This window comes from Hyalella azteca, unplaced genomic scaffold, assembly GCF_000764305.2.
Source record: "Hyalella azteca isolate HAZT.00-mixed unplaced genomic scaffold, Hazt_2.0.2 contig10601, whole genome shotgun sequence".
In the NCBI taxonomy this organism is placed as follows: domain Eukaryota; kingdom Metazoa; phylum Arthropoda; class Malacostraca; order Amphipoda; family Hyalellidae; genus Hyalella; species Hyalella azteca.
In genome coordinates, this window is record NW_025940634.1 from 52,587 (window position 1) to 72,223 (window position 19,637).

General features: G+C 39.3%; 2 protein-coding genes across 2 annotated transcripts in view; both read right to left on the minus strand.

Moving 5' to 3' along the window:
- The window catches only part of LOC108667654 (guanine nucleotide-binding protein G(I)/G(S)/G(T) subunit beta-1), a 42,711-nt gene extending 36,445 nt beyond the window's left edge, over positions 1-6,266 (minus strand). The window contains exon 1 of the mRNA XM_018154697.2: positions 6,084-6,266. The gene's annotated coding sequence lies outside the window, so the exon portion shown is untranslated. The remainder of the gene's footprint in view (positions 1-6,083) is intronic.
- Positions 6,267-7,299: 1,033 nt separating this feature from the next.
- Positions 7,300-17,969, minus strand: LOC108667652 (uncharacterized protein C2orf42). The gene is made up of 10 exons (XM_018154693.2): positions 17,665-17,969; positions 16,666-17,031; positions 16,013-16,177; positions 14,179-14,393; positions 13,634-13,776; positions 12,858-13,135; positions 11,460-11,652; positions 10,562-10,845; positions 9,950-10,117; positions 7,300-9,518 (listed from the first exon to the last, which is right to left on the minus strand). The coding sequence occupies exons 1-10, from the start codon at positions 17,875-17,877 to the stop codon at positions 8,745-8,747; spliced, it is 2,799 nt and encodes a 932-aa protein (XP_018010182.1). The 5' UTR covers positions 17,878-17,969; the 3' UTR covers positions 7,300-8,744.
- Positions 17,970-19,637: the final 1,668 nt, after the last annotated feature.

Genomic DNA, 19,637 nt, shown 5'->3' on the forward strand with positions numbered 1-19,637 from the left:
GGATATGACGGGATGACTGGCGGGACATGGCGGGATAACTAATAGGTCATGACGGGATGACTGGCGGGACATGACAGGATGACTGGCGGTACATGACGGGATGACTGGCGGGACATAGCGGGATGACTGGCGGGACATGACAGGATGACTGGCGGTATGCGTATGCATGTAAGCTCAACATTTATCCATGCGTCGTATTATTATTTAACAGTAAACGCTGCATTGGTTCTATTAAAACGTAAGTATTAGGGGCGAACAGCATTCTTATTTTATGTTAACTTTGAGAAGTTCAACCTAAAAGTCGAACGAACACCAAACGCTAAACTATAAACAAAATTCAAATTTATGCCATTAATAGATGAATTTCTCCGGGTTAAGGGTCGAGTAATGGCAGCGACGAGTACTACTACCAGCGACGCGGCAGTAAAACGGGTTTCGGGGATATTACAAGCCCGAGGCCTGGAGCTTGCAAGGCCTGGGCTGGCAAAGCATCAATAAATGACAGAGACCATTTTCAATTTGCACTTAGAGCTTGAAAAGTGATTAATCTCACACAGAGACTATTTTCAATTTGCACTTAAAGCTTGATAAGTGATTAAACTCACACAGCGAGCAACGTTATCAGTTTCTGTCAATTATTGTCATCATGTACCTTCAGATCTTGCTTATTCACAGCATGTGCTTAATAGAGAGAGGAGTTCCCTCTTAACAGCTAGCTTGGAGACAAGGCATGACAACACATGAATATATCGAAGGCAGCGTTATTACAAGCCGATAGTGACACCGAGGATAGCGTCGTCGCAGTCGTAATATATTGACCAAACGTGCACCTCTCAGTCCAACTCCAGCACAGTCAAGTCAGCACGAGGTGTTGCAGATGTCTTACCAGGCACACAATATCTCTAACACTTCGTCTACCGTTTAAGTTTTGTTAAATTGCTGGCTGCTAAATTGGCTGCAAGGGAGACAGGCCCACAGGAATTACACGTGCTACTATAAACAAACAAAAAAGTCTTCAATTGCTGTGCAAATTATTTGATTGTCCAGCTACCAGAAGTGAGAAATGTCTTCCACCTCCGTCCACCGTAAGCGATTGGGTAGAACCCAAATGATATCATGCATTAACTGATCGAAATTCTAACTCCAACTTTCACGAGCGAGTTCTGCTATTTTATGTTCACGATGAGCTTGTCTCAACACCGCATAAGTTGAGCTCAGTGAAAGAACACATCTATGGGACATCTATCGTGGCACATGGACAGAATAATAACGTTTATAACTAATTATGAATAAATTTCACCTTATAACCTCGGTAATAAACCATCGTACAATCTGGCGGTTCTCAGCACACTTGTAATGTCTGCACCAATTATAAATTTACGTGCAATCGAGTTGTTAAAAGAGGAACAAATATGAACGACCGCTCGTGCCGGAGAAGTAAGACGAGATATAGCATGAATGGATGCATTTTGAAACTTGATGCGAATTATATTTTACTAAGGCAAGAATTTTTTTAATACCTATATATTGAGTTTTTATATAACAGTCAAAACGGTTGAAGTTGCCGCATTTTACAGTACACCACAAACATTGTTGAAGGCAGCCAGCTTAATGGAAAAGAATTACTGGTTGCTTACTGGTAGTCAATCTTCCAACAATGCTTGTAACTCAGTAGTAACAACCAACACTTAACGTCTCGTCACTGATGAGATTATCAATCACACTTTCAAACAACTTTCATTTTTCCGGTCAGTCAAGAAATCAAGTCAAACGCACCAGAATTTACAGCACATATATAGATACATTTGTTTATTTGCACCATACAAAAATTATTTGAACACAAATTTACACTCTTAGGACTGCACCAAACTGTATCAATGAAGCCATGCAGTCATAAAAAATTCATGTGTGATGGTATTTCTATAATCAATATTATTCAACTCTTTCATAATCATAATGATAAGCCCATACCCATGAGCAATATCCAATTTTCAGGATACAACCAAAAATCTTGTATTCAAGTCATGTTCAGTCACCAATGTTGAGCTTTAACAAGGTTTTGACACTGGCCCTTCCAACAGCATAGATCAAATGAAACAACAAAGGAACACAACTCTGCTATTTTTCATTTCCAAGGCTGTTTAGCATTCCATATTGCATTTACCATCCAAACATAGCAATTTAATCATGCCATGAGAACCTACATCATTACTAACAAAATTTAGTACATTTATAGAACAGAATTCAATTAGTTGCTCAAATATTGATAGTGTACAGTTTAATAGTTGACAAATTTTATAAAATAAGCATCCTTAATTGTTTTTTTTTTTGTAACAATACCAATATATGGTGTAAATACAATTCAAAACTGTGTTAACTGTCATGCAGCTAAACATTTACTTGTTTTGCATCGATCAAAATGATTCCCTCAAATTTTTCACAAGCTATAGGCTTCATGGAGCCAATTTAGTGTAGGAAATTTAATTAAAATTTAATTTATGAATAAATAAATAACAATTTATTTATTTGATTTAATGGAGCCAATTTAGGGTAGGAAATTTAATTTAATTAAGCAGACCATGTCAATATTGCCTTGTTGAAGTGGAATATTCAGAAATTTTGGCCATATACTAAGTTATATTTGAAAAAAAAAATAGTTTACATGAAAAGTAAATTTCCAGTGCTGTTTAGCATTCCAAATTGCAAGTACTGAAATTATGAAGTCAGAGCCTACTAAAAACTATCCTGATTTTCAAAATTATAATGTAAAAATATACAATATGTCCTTATTTTCACAATGGAACTTGGTAAAGAGCAATGGGCAAGTGAGAAATTTTCCACAAGCATAGGCTTTTGGCTCATTCATGGTTGACTTTTGCTCAGTCTTCCATATTAGTGACCAAATGCTATCAAGTCCGTTTTTAGCAACTGGACAACTTCAGACTCCTGTCTGTTGAAATAAATTTCTCAAAATTAACCAGAACAGCAAGTAAAATTTGTCCCGGAATAAAAATATGACTTAAAAACTTGTGTCCAGGTAATTATGAAACAATACTAGACATATTGATACAAATGAGACATGACGTAACAAGATAAGAAGTGCCTTAAATATTCAAGGGAAAACAATGTATTCTTTACTATACAAACACCAAAAGGAAACATTACAAATGTGCTGTTAAGGAATACCAAGTTAGCCCTCAATTGCTAATGGGCAGTTGCCAGTCATGGGCAAATTCAGCTATATTTGTCTGTCACTAATTTGGCCGTTAAATTAGTGGGCAGACTTGGCAATGTATGGCTGAACATTTAGCGAATGATGTAGCTGTTGAGCATTTAATCGTGCATCACAAGAACCACATGAGTTCAGCACACATACGTAACGGCACTGTGAATCCGTGACCCAGTGTTGATCAGTCAGCCGCTTAGAAGAGTGTGGAAGGGCTTCCTCAGGCCTTGCTGGATGCCACAAATCATAAGTGGTAACCGGGAATATTTTGAGGAGAAAGAGCAGGCGTGACCATGATGACTGAGGTACAAATGAGGCCAACAGTCGGTGCAAACTTTGTGGCAATATTTACAAGGTCAATGGTGGCGAATCATTGGGCCTGCATTGACATTTAATTTGTTCCGAGTGCCAATGGCAGTTAATTCTAAGGCTGGAGATACATAGTGCTGGCCAAAAGAGAGGCTCTGATCTGACATTAAACAAACTTAAGAAGATCTGTAATGAAGATGATGCTTTATCAAATTTTAAAAGTCAAGACTTGCATGAGAATAGTAGACAAATACATTGTAAGTTTTGATGTTGCTTATCCAATGAGGCTGGGGTGTAAACTTTATAGTTTACACCCCAGTGGAGGATTGAAGGAATTGTCTCCTATGCCATCACCACCTCTAGGCTACCACTCAATATAGTGATAAATCTCAACCAAGGAGAGACTGTACCACCTTATGCTCTCTGAACTTGTTCATTAGACCTCTTGGTCATTCAATTTTAAAACAAGATTGTTAAAAAAGAAATAATTGTTTTCAATGTCCATTTTTTTTAAACTCGTTAGCTGGAAGAACGCTTACAATGTCAGCTACAGGCCGCTTGGCTTGTACCTGCTATTAGCCCCTGAAACACTAAGTACACCCCTGTATCCTAGGGGTAAGCTACTAGCCAGGTAATTAGTGACAATTTATTCAAATCATAACCGGGAGCTGGCCAAGAACGTCATCACTTTTTAAATCATCACCAGACCATAGTTTAAAGAGAAAATAAAGTAAAGCAAAATTTGTGCCAATTCCTACTGCAGTGTCTGGCTATTAATTAGATATGTTTTTAATTTCCTGCAAATCTTGTGCAAAACTGAAAGACTTGTGAGCTTTCCAGTTGCTTACAATTTTGATTTTTATTGAAAACCCTGCTGGCAATTTCCAACAATTATGTTCTCAATTTTGTTCTGGCAATCAGATTTGCTAGATGGGCAATAAATGTCATTTAAAGCCATTCTAGGATTGTAAAGCTTTCCTAATAGAATTATGTTCATCTAATATCCAAGTTAGGGTAAACGCAGTATATTCTGACATCGTGGGTAATTCCGACACTTCTTGAATTTTTTCCATTATATTAAGCTTTTTCTTAGTTCAATGCATTCGTTGATGGTTGAAACTTGAAATAGTGACATCATACTTTTGTGCGCCATACTATACTGCTAAAACACTAGGTCTGGGCCGTCTGACAGGAAAATGATGAGATCCAAAGAGAGACAGTGCGCATCACCCAGTGAGAACATCAAAAAATGTGTCAAAGTTGATAGTTGACCTTGCTCTACCAAATAGTGATAACCTGTTTGTGTAGAAAGAATATTATGGTTTGAGACTTTTAAACACGTCTGTGAATATATTAGAAATCCTTTAAGAATACTTGTATTTGCTGATTTCAAGTAGTAAAAAATCAATAGATGATTAAATTAAGAGATGGTTTTATTTAGACACATAAAAACTAATTCTGACACAGCTTGGAATTAGACACACACAGCTCGTTCCAAGCTGCGTGCAAAAATTACAATTTTCTTAATTAAAGGGTTAATAGATCTTAATTAAGAGCCTAATTAAGTAGTGTAACTACTAACTAGTGTTCAATATTCAATAGTGTTCTAATTCTCACAAAATGCCAAATATAGTCACACACAGTGTTGCAATATATGGATTTGGTAGGTTTGCATTCTAAAGGCTTTTAAATAAATATGGCAACATTTTGTGACATTTCATTATTGCTGGCACCGGGCACGTAGTGCGGTGTTTTGAGAGTGATGTAAAGCAAACAGAACTCGAGTTGCGCGTACGGTGTATTTTTTATAGCCATTCATTTTTTGCTACGTCCTTAAACGTTAAAGTGTCGGAATATACCGCGAACCACGTTTACCCTAATCCAACTAGCCTACTCAAGGCCAAGATGATGAGATGAAAATAGTTGATTCACTTGATTGAAATCCTTGATAGCTAGATGGATTTCTAAAGTTAATTCTAAAATTATACCCAGAAATTTACCCAGCCAATATTGAAATTCTGCAAGTGCAAGTCTTCATCAAATGCAAACACCAAAATATTTAAGTTGCATTGCTACTTATTAATAGTGCGTTACAAATAGCGAGCTTGGTATAATGCTTGGCAGCTTGTGATGTTGTTTGGTGCACACTGCACAGTCAGCACAGATACTCTCATTACTCATATAAGATTAAACTGACACTCTGACAGTGTCAGAGTGACCATGATTATACTTGGGTACATACCTACTTACCTAGTACATTTTACAGATAATTAGACCACTACAATCGTCAATCGGACAGTTGAGGGCACTTGAGGCGCCCAAACTTTATTACTGAGGTGTAAACTTCGATAAAGTTATAAATTTGGATGAATTTGTAATTATACTGAAAGCTTATAGAATTTGTCGATTAATCCAAGATCTAGATCAAGCATCTTGAGTTAGCCTACTCAACACTTGAACATAACTATCAGATTGAAAAACAACACAAGAAATCGATCTACAATGAACACCAAATTTTATTTGCAATAAATATTTGCCGAATACTTACGCTAAATAAATCCACGGGTTGCAGTACTAGTCAGGCAAACATACATCCGATATTCCTGCTTCACCCTACACCAATGAATTATTCACAATTGTAAAGAATCGTATATGAATTCTATTTATTGGGAGATAATTTCTAACGAAAAGGTGCCGTCTATGTCCTTGCACGACACTGGGGTGTCCCCGTTTCCAGATGCCAATGCTAATTTTTTAAGAACAAGGGTGTGATGCTAAATTCTTAACATATTAAGGCATGTAGAAACTTCCTTAAAAAGCGAAAGGATTTCTTTCAAGAACAACTTTAGTATGTTAATACAATTAGGTAAATCTATATTTAGTAATTTGCACAATTTACGGAATCAAATCATATCATCTGACATATTTGTTATAACTATATTTTAAATTAATTCATATAATTTTTAGAACTTATTCTAGTGCATTAAAGGATTAAAAAATAAAAATGCAATAGTTAATTGCTGAAATTTGTTGTATCCTGATTAGTGTTATAAAATTCAACTAAATTCACTTCATGTAAAGGTAACGGATGTAATTCATTTTGCTTAAAAAAACTCAATACGGTGCGTCAGGGTTAATTTTCCACTTTATTTATGATTATCGTGAACCGGCAGATGAACCTTAATACGTCACGATATCACATAGCAGCATAGAACATATGAAAGCAAAATGAAGTTTCAAATTCAGTCACGCTAAAAGAAGAGACGCCTCATTGTTTCTCTGCACAAATTCAGAGCTCGTACAATTTTGAGTTGGAACTTTGCCCCATGGAAAGTTCATTCATTGGGAAATATTTATTAAGTGTATCATTTGTTTACTTAACAAAAGCCGGTTATGGAGCTCGTCAATTCAACCCGCATGTAAGTAAAGCATGAAATTCATATCATTTTTCAATTAATTTTACCCTTTCAATCGTAATAAAAAGAATTTCGAAGAAGTCGAGAAAACACCTCATTATATGCGACAGTGTAGGCCTGATGTCGGCGACAGGCCACATCAGGCCTACACTGCAGCGCCGAGATCACTATGTTATATATATGCGCAACGGCAATAAAATGGATCGATGACGAGTTGGTCTTTAAATCTTCCCAGAAAATAATCAAGTTGAATTACTTAACTGCTGTATTATTGAATATTATTTAATTGTAAGATTGAAAATACCGCAATCATTCCTTATAACGAGCATTAAGGGGACAAATAAAATAAATATGTTACAATGTATTTGTGATGGCAACATTCACTAACTATAGGACTAGAAGAATTAACCAAGTTCTATGAAACATCAAACAATAAATAATTTCATAACAACTGAAAAACTCGGGCCTCCAATTTATCACAATGTGAGAAGCCCGCCACATGGCGTACTCGCCTCAATGAGCATCACTCACACCATTACTAATGCGATCACTTACATATACATTACATATAAAGAAGCATTTCATCTATGAACAAAAGCGTCAAATTTGAGTTGTAATGGAAACTACTAATTTCAGAATATTTGGAAGGTTTAAAAGTAGGCAGTCGAGTAAAAGCGATTAACTGAACACACGGCTAGTGTGGATGATGCTTGGCACATTTCTGTCTCCTTATTAAATGTAAGCTTCCAATCTATTGCAACCATCCTCAATAACAAATATATGATAGAAGGGCTTTCTTCAAGTTCAGACCACTCGGTGACGCTAGACAGCACATAAACAACCACCAGCGCACTACGTCTGGCAGTGCCCGTCGAGCCCGAGTAATTTTTACCGCAAAACCTCAACACGTCAGAGCAGAATGAGACTTGATTTCATTCTTTACGAGGTTCTTTCTCCTGTTTCAACAGATAATTTGTGTCGACCATTCAATCAGACATTAAACGATGCGAAGTTTTATGCAGAACAATGACCGTTCACATTGACTGAAGCATATCCCCGTAGGCCGAGAATATTGTAGCCGTTGTTAATCCTTTCCTAAAAGATCTATTCACGTGAGTGACCGTCAGTAGATAAAGAGGCTGTCGAATGAATCAAGACGCTGTAATATTTTGCAGCTCTAAAACCTGGCAGTACTGAGATGATGCAATCATGTACCAGCTTGAGGCTGCCACGAGTATTTCTCTACGCGAGGAAACCGATGAAGAACAAGTAATGTGAAGCTTGAATTAACTACAATAACCATTTTCTTAAGCAGATAATGGCAATAAACATCGATCAGTGAAACTGCACGCGTGAAAATTTCTACTCAAAACGAACACGGCGCCTTTTTGAGTAGAAGTGAGGGGCCGTGAACGAGCCCGTGTTCACGTAATGGCCGAATATCAGGAATTGCGTTTTTTCTTCTTCGTAAACTTCATGGCTGAACTCATTAGCCACACTATAATCAACGACAGACTGGATCACATTCTCCACTCTTTGATTTGATGCGACTTGACCTATTTTATAAACAGAATGGAACAGAATTAGAGCCAATTTTGATGAACAGAATTAGAGCCAAATCATCCTACCCATGGAGGCGACACAAATCACGAGTCAAACATAAGAGCAATAAAGCATTCACCAGTAAATGACGAGCAAAATTCACCTCTGAAATTGAGAACTAAATAAACTGATGAACATGTACAAGATCTTCTTCCACTTGCCACATCAGAACATTATACGATCAGGCGACGCTAAGAGAACAGCAGCGCCGAATAAGAGTCGGCATCAACGAGTGCGTCGTGCGACAGCGCAATACCCAAGATGGCAGCGCTCTGCTCATCAAAGCTGCTCTCCTTCACGTGAGTATTTATATTAATTTTAGGCGCTATAGGAGGCGGCGACGTCTTAACACCTGGTAATGATTTGACTGAACTAACATTAGATACAGAAGAATTGTTATTCACGGAACCATTAATGAGAATAGATTGCTGAAATAAGTTAGATGCAAGGGAGTTGTTAATAGATCCTAGGTTCAATTCCTCTTTAAAACCAGAGTTTCTGACCACCTGACCGTTGTGTATGTGTTCATACTCAAACTTTATCCTCAGCTCGCCTATCTTTGATAGAGGCAACACATCGGGGATCCACTCTATAACGAAAGGAGAAGGCTTAGCCGAAGGGATATTTAGACTAGGGCCGACTTTAATTACGGTTCTATATTCCTGTGGCTTGATGAACGGCTGTGACGAAGAACTTCTAGAAGTCGGCAAATTCTGCGTCTCGAGCGATGGTTCGTAGTACTGGTAGGTTCCGTTACGGTTGAGCAGGAACGACCTGGTAACCTGGAGGGGCACTTCAGGGGTTGAGAAGACGTTCTTGACGTGTGTGAGGTTGAAGAGGTTCCATGTGTAGCGGGTCTGCCGTGTGAGTACCGAGGGATCGTTGTGGGGGACGCTAGTCTGCACAGCCGTCAGCTTCTTACGCGAGTGTTGCTGGATGCGCTCGAATAAACACACAAAGAAGTCCTGTGGCAGAAATCAATATTAAAAATCCCATCGAATGTAGAAGAAAAACAAGACGGAGTATGAAGCATTTGGGAAACATATAAAGCTACGCAGTGAAAAAAATATATATAACTCAGTACTCACTGCAGTGAGTGACAGAGAGCGCATTTTCTCGTCGACGAAAACTTGAGGTCACGGATGGACGGACAGACAGAAGGACATGGCGAGCACAATAGTGCATTTTTTCCATAAATGAGAAAATGCGCTAAAAACAGGAAAAGAGGCAAGCTAAGACGGGAGCTCAAGTATTAGAGCCCATTAGTCAAACCAAATAACCCATCAGTAAGATGGTTAGTTATGAGGAGCATTTGGAAGACCAGGTCAATCAGTAGGAGTTAATGGAACACTAGGGTACTCAGCGGGAGCACCTACTGCAACACCAGGCCACTCACCAGGGGCACGTGGAACACCAGAGGAGGAGGTTTGCCGGAGTTCGCGTACTGCATGGCTTGATTGATCCGCTCAGCGGCGCTCGCCAACCACGTCAGGAACGGCAGGGAACACGCGGCCTCGTCCACGGCGCCACGCGCTTTGCGTGGGAAATTCCCGAAACCGAATTTCTGGTGGGAGATTGAGTCGGGTATAATACGGGTCTTTGGGGTGGTGGGGTCTGGTGTAACACGGATTCTTGAGGTACAGGGAGTCTGGATTAACACTGGTTTATGGGAGAGTGAGTTTGATATAATACGGTTTTCTGGGGAGGTTGAGACTGGTATAACACGGGCTTTTGTAGGCTGGAAGTCCCAATTATTAAATTATACAATTTTTGATTCTAAGGGACAGAGCATTTCAAGTGCGGCACAGTATTTTCATATCCAAAAATGCTCGTTAATAGGGACTATACTGAAATTGCTTGTTTGCATTGCATGCTCAAACTTATATCCGATTCAACGCTAACAATTAGACTAATTTAATTACCAAATTATTGTTACAGAGCAAATAAATAGTCAACCAATTGGCGAAAAAGCTCAAATGTGCAATGGGATACTGATTAGTAAACTTACTTTCTTGGTAATGTCAGAATTGATGTTTTGTAAATTAAGATTAGGTAAAGTCTTCGAGACAATGGCTTGGGAGCTCTTGGTGTAGATAGGTGCGCCGCAGTTGGTGTTGCCACAGTGGCCGCTGACACACTGGGCACTGCCACAGTGGTTCTTATGCTGCATTAGCTCTTCGTTATCTACTGAATTACAGTGGGACGTGAAGGAGGCCGTCAAGCCAGTGTCACACAGGCCGCCGCTGACAGCCTTGAGACAGGAACTACTGAGCAGCGACGCGTTGGATGAGTCTGTGCGAACACGTCGTGAGTGAACTACAAGTTTATGATGCGTGCTAGGAATATAATGGATAGCAATTCATGCATCAGTGCCTGACCAGTCACACAGCAATGACCAACGGGTCATGCATCAATGACCAACACGTCACGCACAAAAGACCGACAGGCCTTGCATCAACAGTATTATGTTGTATTGCTATCGAATTGTATTCAGGTTCTTGTAAATCTGTCAATACGAAGCCGTGGAGATGCGAGCGGATAATAAAGCTGACACAGATACTGATACCTATACGAACTATGCATTACGGAAGTAACTAAGAGCTCTACTGTGCGGCACATTCAATAAAGTACTGTTTAGTAGGTACCCTATTAAAATTTACTAGTTAAAATATTAAATTATAACATAATACACCAGTTATATTTATCTCCGATTTATTTATAATTGTTTTTATCTTTTTATCTATCAATTAAAGTTCAAGTACCAGTTTGACTGTAATAATATTTACTAACTGTAGACGACGCCCATAACCCTTGACTAGAACTATTAAAAATTCAGTGGTACAGGCAAGAGGATTTTGGCTTCTGCATCATCAAGTTTCCACAAAAAAAATCCATCAACTACTAACCATTCCTGCTGATTGCAATGCGGTGATTCTGTTGTAGTTGTTCCTGTTGGTGATGGTGGTGATGATGATGGTGATGGTGTGACGATGTAACGCAGGGATGCACGGTGATGCTGCCACCATCAGACGTGCAGAGCTCCATGCCGCCGTCCTCGCTAGTTCTCAGCTGAATTTCCAGCTTGTCGTCAAGCTCGTCCTGTCCATGTAATAAAGCTCACTCAGAGGAGAAATATACCTACAAACAGAGGTTAATTATCTGAATTTTCTTCCTGCATTATTAGTCTGTTGAAAAAAAGGTTAACATTTTTCACCCAGACAAGACCCAAGCTATTGAACAAAACCTACACAACACAGACTAATAAGATCTCTCTTCAAAATCCCATGTTTAACGGTTCATATTCTCCAATTCAGCATATGATCACTAGACAATTTTACACAACACTTTTTAAATTGGTCTATACAATTTCATTAGCATTTTCAAGGCCTATGCCCTGTTAAAAATAGCTGTTGTTAATTGCCCAGTCATGGATATTTGAAATATGTATGCGCCTGTTCTCTACTCTATTGTACTGTACTCGACCCTACAGCTCTGGAGCGACCCCCCGTCGGTGGTGTCGTACTTGCACGAGGGGGGTCTCTTGTAAAATTGAGACCGGGGAACCACAACAACTGTACTCCTGAGGAATGCCATGTAGGACAAGATAACGAGATGAACGAACGATTAAATCTATACGCTAGTCATGTTAGACCTGATGAGGTGCAGCTGAGGGCGAGAGGCAACTCTGGGTAAGATGGAACAAGGCGTTATCACATCAATAACTGCGGGAACCAAAGCGAACACACCAGATGAAGATGGCCAGTATATTTATGAATGAGATTCCAAAGCAAGACCCTCAGTAATGCCAAGATAATTTTGGCTCCTAAAAAGACGAGAAAATTTACAGCTGTGTTTCATCAGCATGGTACCATGATCTCCTCATCACAACAGAATTGTACGAACCATCTTCCCGGACTGTGGAAGCTGCAGTAGATCCATCCAAATACGGTAGTGGTCAGTGTTGACAACGTTCTCCTCTTTTTCATGAGTGCATAATCCTAACTTCATGAAAACCTCACTATTAACGACGTTCCGTCATTTTGTTTGCACAGTCCCGGTCTATAAGGCTTCTCCATGTGCTAATGACCTCGTCAGTTTTGTCTCCTACACGAGGCTCGACGTTGCCGAGGTGGACGAATCTCTCTTGGGTGACTCTGATGATCCGTCATTACAAGAAAAATGGCAGTGTCTATTAAGACCTTCATACCCTCCATTGCCCACCTCTCCCTTCCTACCATGGTTCTCACACGTCCACCTCCCTCTGCATGCCAGAATGTCGGAACCAAAGTCAGCATTGGACTCACCTGGGCATCGAGGTTGGCTCTCCTAGCGTTCCGGTGGTGGCGGTCTAGAGCCTGCAGGAGGTGGTCGGCTGCGTGGTCTTGCATCAACGAGTCATCTTGGAGCAGATGATCTGTTCCGTCCTCCTGCAGCAAATGGTCTGTACCGTCCTCCTGTAGCATATGGTCGGTGCCGTCATCTTGTAAAACTTCAACCTCCACCTGGCAGTGCTGGTCGCCGCTGTCGTTCAGGATGAGAAAGGAGCGCTCTGCTGAGACCAAATCGTCAGCCCCGCAAGAACCTGTGAACACACACCTGCATTACACGACCGGCCATCACACGGCATCTGCATTACACGATCTGCCATTACACGACAAGCCATCACAGGGCATCTGCACCACATGACATCCATATTAGAGTACAGGCGCATGCGCACTGCAAGAGAAATGCAAGAGTAGGAAAGTGACAGGATTTAAAGTACACTCTTCAGCATGCACGTTGTCAAACCTACCTATGGCAAGAAATGTTTTTACCTACATCAAACATGCAAGAGTAATTTGGATCATAGCGATCAGGTAAAAGAAATCAATGTAATATCGAGTTTATTAAATTGATAAAATTTTGCCTGGTGGTTTGACGTCGCGTAAGTTTTAAGAAGCAATACTAAAAAAGAAAGAAGTGGTGTTATACATTAACACATTACAACCCAACAAACTACATGCTGGCAGCCGTCACAGGACAGGCCCACCCATTGAGCGGGCTTCTCTCCAGGCCCTCCCTAACCCTTCTCCCTCCTCACCGGGGTCGCTGACGCGGATGTAGGCCGTGGTATCGTCGTTGAGGTCCTCTGTGACGTGGATCTTGACTGTGTCACTGCCGTCGTCCTCATCCATGGCCCCCAACGCGCCCCGCAGCTCGTCCCTCGAGGGCGTCGCACCGTCGCTGCACAAATACGAACACGTCAACAGATCAACTCACGACACCGTGCGGGGCAGAGGACACACCTTCACAAATATCAACAAAATAATAACGAAAATAATTTTAAAAAATTGTAACAACCCATTGAGTTAAAAGATTGATGTAGTGGCTGAACTCTGCCAAAGGCAACGAAATAATAACACAAATAATGACAAAAACAAAAATGGTAATAAGCCACTTAGTTATAAAATTGATGAAGTGGCTGAACTATGCAAACATCAACAAATAATAATAACAAAAATAATGGCAAAAAAAACAATTATAGCAACCCGCAGAGTTATAAGATTGATGTAGTGACTTAACTCAGCCAACATCAACAAAATAATAGCAAAAATAATGACAAAAACAACAATGGTAACAACCCACTGAGTTATAAGATTGATGTAGTGGCTGAACTCTGCTGCAAGGTCGGGATGAGACGCGAGGGCGATGAGGCAGGAGTAAAGGTGTATGCAGGACCTGAGGGGTACGGACACACCTCCGGGCCGCGTCTCCTTCAGCAGCATCGAGGACGTCCTGAAGGCTCGGCAGGAGCAGAAATACTTGCGATGGTCAGCGCCCAGGCGATGGCACGACCGACTCTGCTCACCACAATCAGGCTTAGCTAGGCGGCTTGCACACGGCAAAAGTCGTTGTGACAACGTTTAATCAATGTTGCTTAAATATCAGAGAAATGGCGAGCTATAATATTACATGCATGGTTATGTAGATAAAGTTGTTAAATTACATAGATCACAAAATGTTGAAAGCAATTATTTTAAACACTTTATTATACAGGAGAAAGTTATTGCTCTGAAAAAAAACCATTTTGTCACATTTATTAATATAGCTAGAAATACATGATTTAACAGACGTTATTGCAATGAGTGAATGGTCAGAATAGAGAAAATGTTCTGATTGTTGCAAATGCAGTGATTGCTGCAAATTTTGCGATGGAAATGTTCATACTCAGCACATACTGATACTGTCCCAAAGTCCTTATGTCAAGTTTAGAACAGCTTAGTCAATGGTAACGTTTATGCTCCGACTTCGTCATCCGCAGTCCTGGGCCTATACTTTCAAAAAAAGTTAAGAGATCGTAAGTTCATCAGCCAATCATAGTCAGAATAGAGAAAATGTTCTGATTGTTGCAAATGCAGTGATTGCTGCAAATTTGCGATGCAAATGTTCATACTCTGCACATAGTACTGATACTGTCCTAAAGTCCTTATGTCCTTCTGTCAAGTTTAGAACAGCTTTGTAAATGGTCACGTTTATGCGCTGACTTCGTCATCCGCAGTCCTGGAGCTTTCGATAGGCAGGTCGCAACGTCACTGAGCTTTTGAAGGTAACATTGGACGTGACTGCCCTGCATCTGATCTCATTTAGACAAGCTGATACAAAAGACTGATGCTTGCTTCTTAGCGGTGCATAGACAGATGATCTAACGTCATGCCCATAAATGCATCCTGTCACATGGGTGAACTCTCCATCCCTCTCAGCACCTTTGGCAAGGCTTTGAACAGCCTTGGAACCGTTAAAGAAAGTGATCCCTTCGGAAGTGACTGAATATGACAGCCTCCTATTGCTGCAATGTGGAAAGTGGCTTTGTTACTCTAACACTCCGAGATCACGAACCAGTTTCTTTGCCTCAATCTCTGTGCAAAATATTTGAAGTAGAGCTGCTGCATCCTGACCTCTGTACCAACTCTTATCTCATTACTTCAAACTTAGTGCCGTTGAATTGCATATTATTCACTAGGTCCAAATCATAGATTATCGACAAGTTATCCTGTAATCTTGTAGTCAGGTCGTCTGTGATCCTCATGAGCACTCTGGTGTCTTAAGCAACAGACGATTTTGAACTCCTCAGGATATCCCAAACTCACAGAGTGGAAACACTAACATCAGTGCACATCACCACTAACAACAGTGCACAAGTAGACAAGTAGGCATCAGTGAAGCAAAGCAAGCATCAGTGCAGCAAGCATCAGTGCAGCAAGCATCAGTGCAGCAAGCATCAGTGCAGCAAGCATCAGTGCAGCAGGCATCAGTGAAGCAAAGCAAGCATCAGTGCAGCAGGCATCAGTGAAGCAAAGCAAGCATCAGTGAAGCAAAGCATCAGTGAAGCAAGCATCAGTGAAGCAAGCATCAGTATAAGCAAAACAAGCATCAGTGAAGCAGGCATCAGTAGAGCAAAACAAGCATCAGTGAAGCAGGCCTGACCGCGCGAGTCGATGGCCAAGTGCCAGATGGCAGACTTGAGATCAGGCGGGATGTTCATGGAGTTAAGCACTGAGCTCTTGAGCATCACGGACTGGGAGTTCTTGAAGCAGTGTGACGCCGCCTTGATGTGTGAACACATCACCCGTGGTGCTCCCATCTCCTAAACAGGATGTGTACAACTGAGATGCGTAAAACGTATTTATTTATTCATAATTTCTTTGTGAAGATAGCATAGAAATAAAAAGAAATGTTGAAAAGCAATGGCATATAACCTTAGCCAGTATGAGCACTCTAGGCAAGAGATGAATTATAATTTAGATGGGCTCAAAAGCTGGATAAAAGGGCTCAACAACTGGTAAATGATATCCTCATCTGACTAACATTGATGAAAAAGTAGAAAAAATTATGCATAAATCTCCTTTTCTAACAAAACTTAGATTGTTAGGTATTTTGACTAAAAAATTTACTCTTATTCTTTCAGGAATGTCAAAAGCATAGAAGCATTTGATATGGTAGTATATAGTAGAAAAAAACCATGATTGGTATATATGAAAAAATTTCTAACCTAGAACATGTACTAGAATAACATGTACTAGAATTCAAATAATGCTCTCCAGACTGCAAAATACATAAGCTGATTAAACTTACTACATTTTTGTTCCCCTTGTGACAGCTATCAACAAAGCAGTAAGCTGAGGAGTTTGCAGGTCTCTGTAAAAAATTGCGTCCAGCCTTCGAAGAAACTGACTGCTGTGGGCTCAGCAACAAGCCTGAGTCTTTAATGCAATCCAAATTACTGTCGGTCAGAGAAGACAGTGGATTTTTGCCATCAAACTCGTCCATAATGGAGCTTGTGTTGATGGTAGAGGTACTAGTGCCTGAATAGCTTGAGGATGTCAGGCTGAATATGTTGCTGGAAGGGCTGCAACCTTTCCGGTTATCCTGGTTCTGATAGTCGAGTTGTACAAAGCCTCGGTAGTCTGGGCCTTTGTCACGCACCCGCACGGAGTATATCTGAAAAATGTAAGAATCATATTAATAAACGAGTTGAGGCTTTGCCTGCCAGTATCATGCTCAGAATATTGGTCAATTGATAGCATTCCCATCACAGCCAAATACAAAAACATAGAAAATAATTCAAGCTCAAATAAAGATAATATGACCAGTGATCCTATAATAGAATGGCATATGCTCTGTTTATAAAATAAAAACAAACAGTCATACGTATAAATTTTGTGGCAAAAATCATAAAGTTACTGTTGTGGTTAGCATTGAACACTTGAATTAAAATATATTAACATTTTGGTTTCAAACACAAATAATATGTATAGTATCAATATCATTTGAATACACAAATTTAGGTATATATGCAATTGATTTTCACATTATAATATATTTTGTTGCACATACCTATGTTGGTTAGGAGAAAGTTTGTTAATTTATTCTTTAACATCTAAATTATTAGGGTGCAATACTTCCTTCCACAGATGTCACCCGCAATCTCCTTTCTTGTACTATAGCTCACAATTATCATAACAAAAAGAATTTTTTGGAGTACATTTTCCAATAAATTTGCTTACATGGGTATGCTCCCAGGAAATAATGCTTATAATGAAAGCAATAGAAAGGGAAATTCCATATTATCACCTGAGAACCATCCCCAGTGATGATTTTGCAGGCCTCAGTAGAAAGTTTCTTCTTCTCTCCAGCCTCCTTGAAGACAACATCACAAGATTTGTTTTTACATGAATACCCACGAGTGCCATTCAGAGTGCCACACTTCCTGCACTCTCTGACACCTCGTCGAGTGGCTCGGCCAAGGTCATTTAGGAATGATTCACGCCTGTCTTCTTTACCCATCTGAGAAAAAAGAGAAAGAACATCTAATCTGAAATGATCTATAGATTGGTACACATGCAGGAGAAATATTTAAAAAGCTCATTTACTTGTTCTTCTGTTCAAGTGGCTCTACTCATGCTTGGTCTGTCCACTTCTAGATACCTGGAGGGCAATATTTATTGTTTGTATTTATTTTGTAATATTTATTTTTGTGAAGTGTTTAGCCTAGAATTAGAAATTTACAAGTAACACATTATGGGAAATTAGAAAGATGGTGGCTTGATGAGATGATGCACTTTAATCAACAATTACATAGGAAATAAATCATGCAGCAGTAACATTGAGCTCCATAAATAGCCAATAAGTGGATATTTTCCAGCTACGCCAAGGTTTTGCATGCAGGGTGGAATTTTAGAAATGGTAATTTAAATGTTTAATATTAATCCAGATGGGTTCCTTGCACTGTCACTTGTAAAATTGGAAAATTCTTACTCATTTTTGGAGTCTCCAAAGTCACTTATTTGAGATTAATGTTTCATCTTGGTACTATTTTTTTCTGAATCTTTTAACAATTAGATGATAGATAATACCTCTAGTTCAATGAGGGAAGCTTGTAGCTCCAATAAAGTAATGTTGAAAGCACTTATATCTCAGAATGATATGTATGGCCATCTAGTTTGAGCAATTGGTGTCTTTTCAAGCTATTCATCCAGTAACTCCAACTTGAAAAAAAGTAAAATCCAGTTGCATTTTTCTGGTTTTTAAATTTCTTTTATACAAAAAGTCTAAGTAATGACTAAATTTTTTCAAATGCACCTTATAGAATATGTCTGGGAAAGCTTTTTTAACTAAATAAATATTTATGTAAGATGCCTTAAAGATATATTTTTGGCAGTTCTGTCAATCCAAGGAAGTGTGGACTTCGATTTTAGATAAAACTTTGAAACTGGATGAGTTTCCAATTTTTATTTTTGGTAAAAAAAGTTTAGGCAAAGTGTAAATTTTAAAGGGAAGTGTAAATTTTTTAAAGGAAAGGGTAAAATCACAAAATGTAAATTTTAAAGGGAAACAAGTCTCAATGGATCCATACCTATTACTTTTCATTTTAAAATTTTTTCCAAGTGACTTCTTCATAAACATAACCATTATTTTTGATGAAATGTAGGCCCAGGTCCAATTACATTAAAAACAATAATTTGGAGCACTAAACCAAGTGGTTCAATCAAGAAGCAAAAAAATTTTGTAAAAGATAACTTTTATGAGGAGGCCTTAATTTAGGTGGAATAACTATTTTGTGAAGATACAGATGTTTGGTAAAGGCATTAGACAGCAACTAGGTAAAGGCATTTGGCTGGGGTGTAAAAATGGCACGTTTCAGGCTTCAGAGCAGATGGGAATTCTAAAAATTAATGTTCATATATTATTTTCAATCTAGCTCCACCACTTTTTCAATCCAAAAATTTAAGTTAGGATAGAGAGGAGAAAAATAGGAGAATAGGGGGGATTAAAATTACACTTGAACGAATCAAGAATGGAGGCCAGGAGGTTGCAATATTTTAAGATTCTACAGCAATCCCTTGATTAGCACGGTTTTGAATACCGCGGTTTTGATTAATGCGGAAAAAAAATTTGCTACCTACCCTTAATCTACGCGGTGCCAGTTTTGATTAGCGCAACTTTTTTTTCACATCTTTAAATAAGGTCCCGTTCCGTAGGAACTCGTGCTGACTACAGAGTCGGTTTAACCGCGCCTTGTCTCGTTCATAACTCGAATGATCAAG

Coding starts and splice junctions, on each gene's coding strand:
- LOC108667652 (XM_018154693.2), bottom strand. CDS start 17,877: ATGGGTAAAGAAGACAGGCGTGAATCATTCCTAAATGACCTTGGCCGA. Junction 16,178..16,665: donor ACAAGGGGAACAAAAATGTA/GTAAGTTTAATC, acceptor CATCCTGTTTAG/GAGATGGGAGCACCACGGGT. Junction 14,394..16,012: donor CCATCGACTCGCGCGGTCAG/GCCTGCTTCACT, acceptor TGTGGTGAGCAG/AGTCGGTCGTGCCATCGCCT.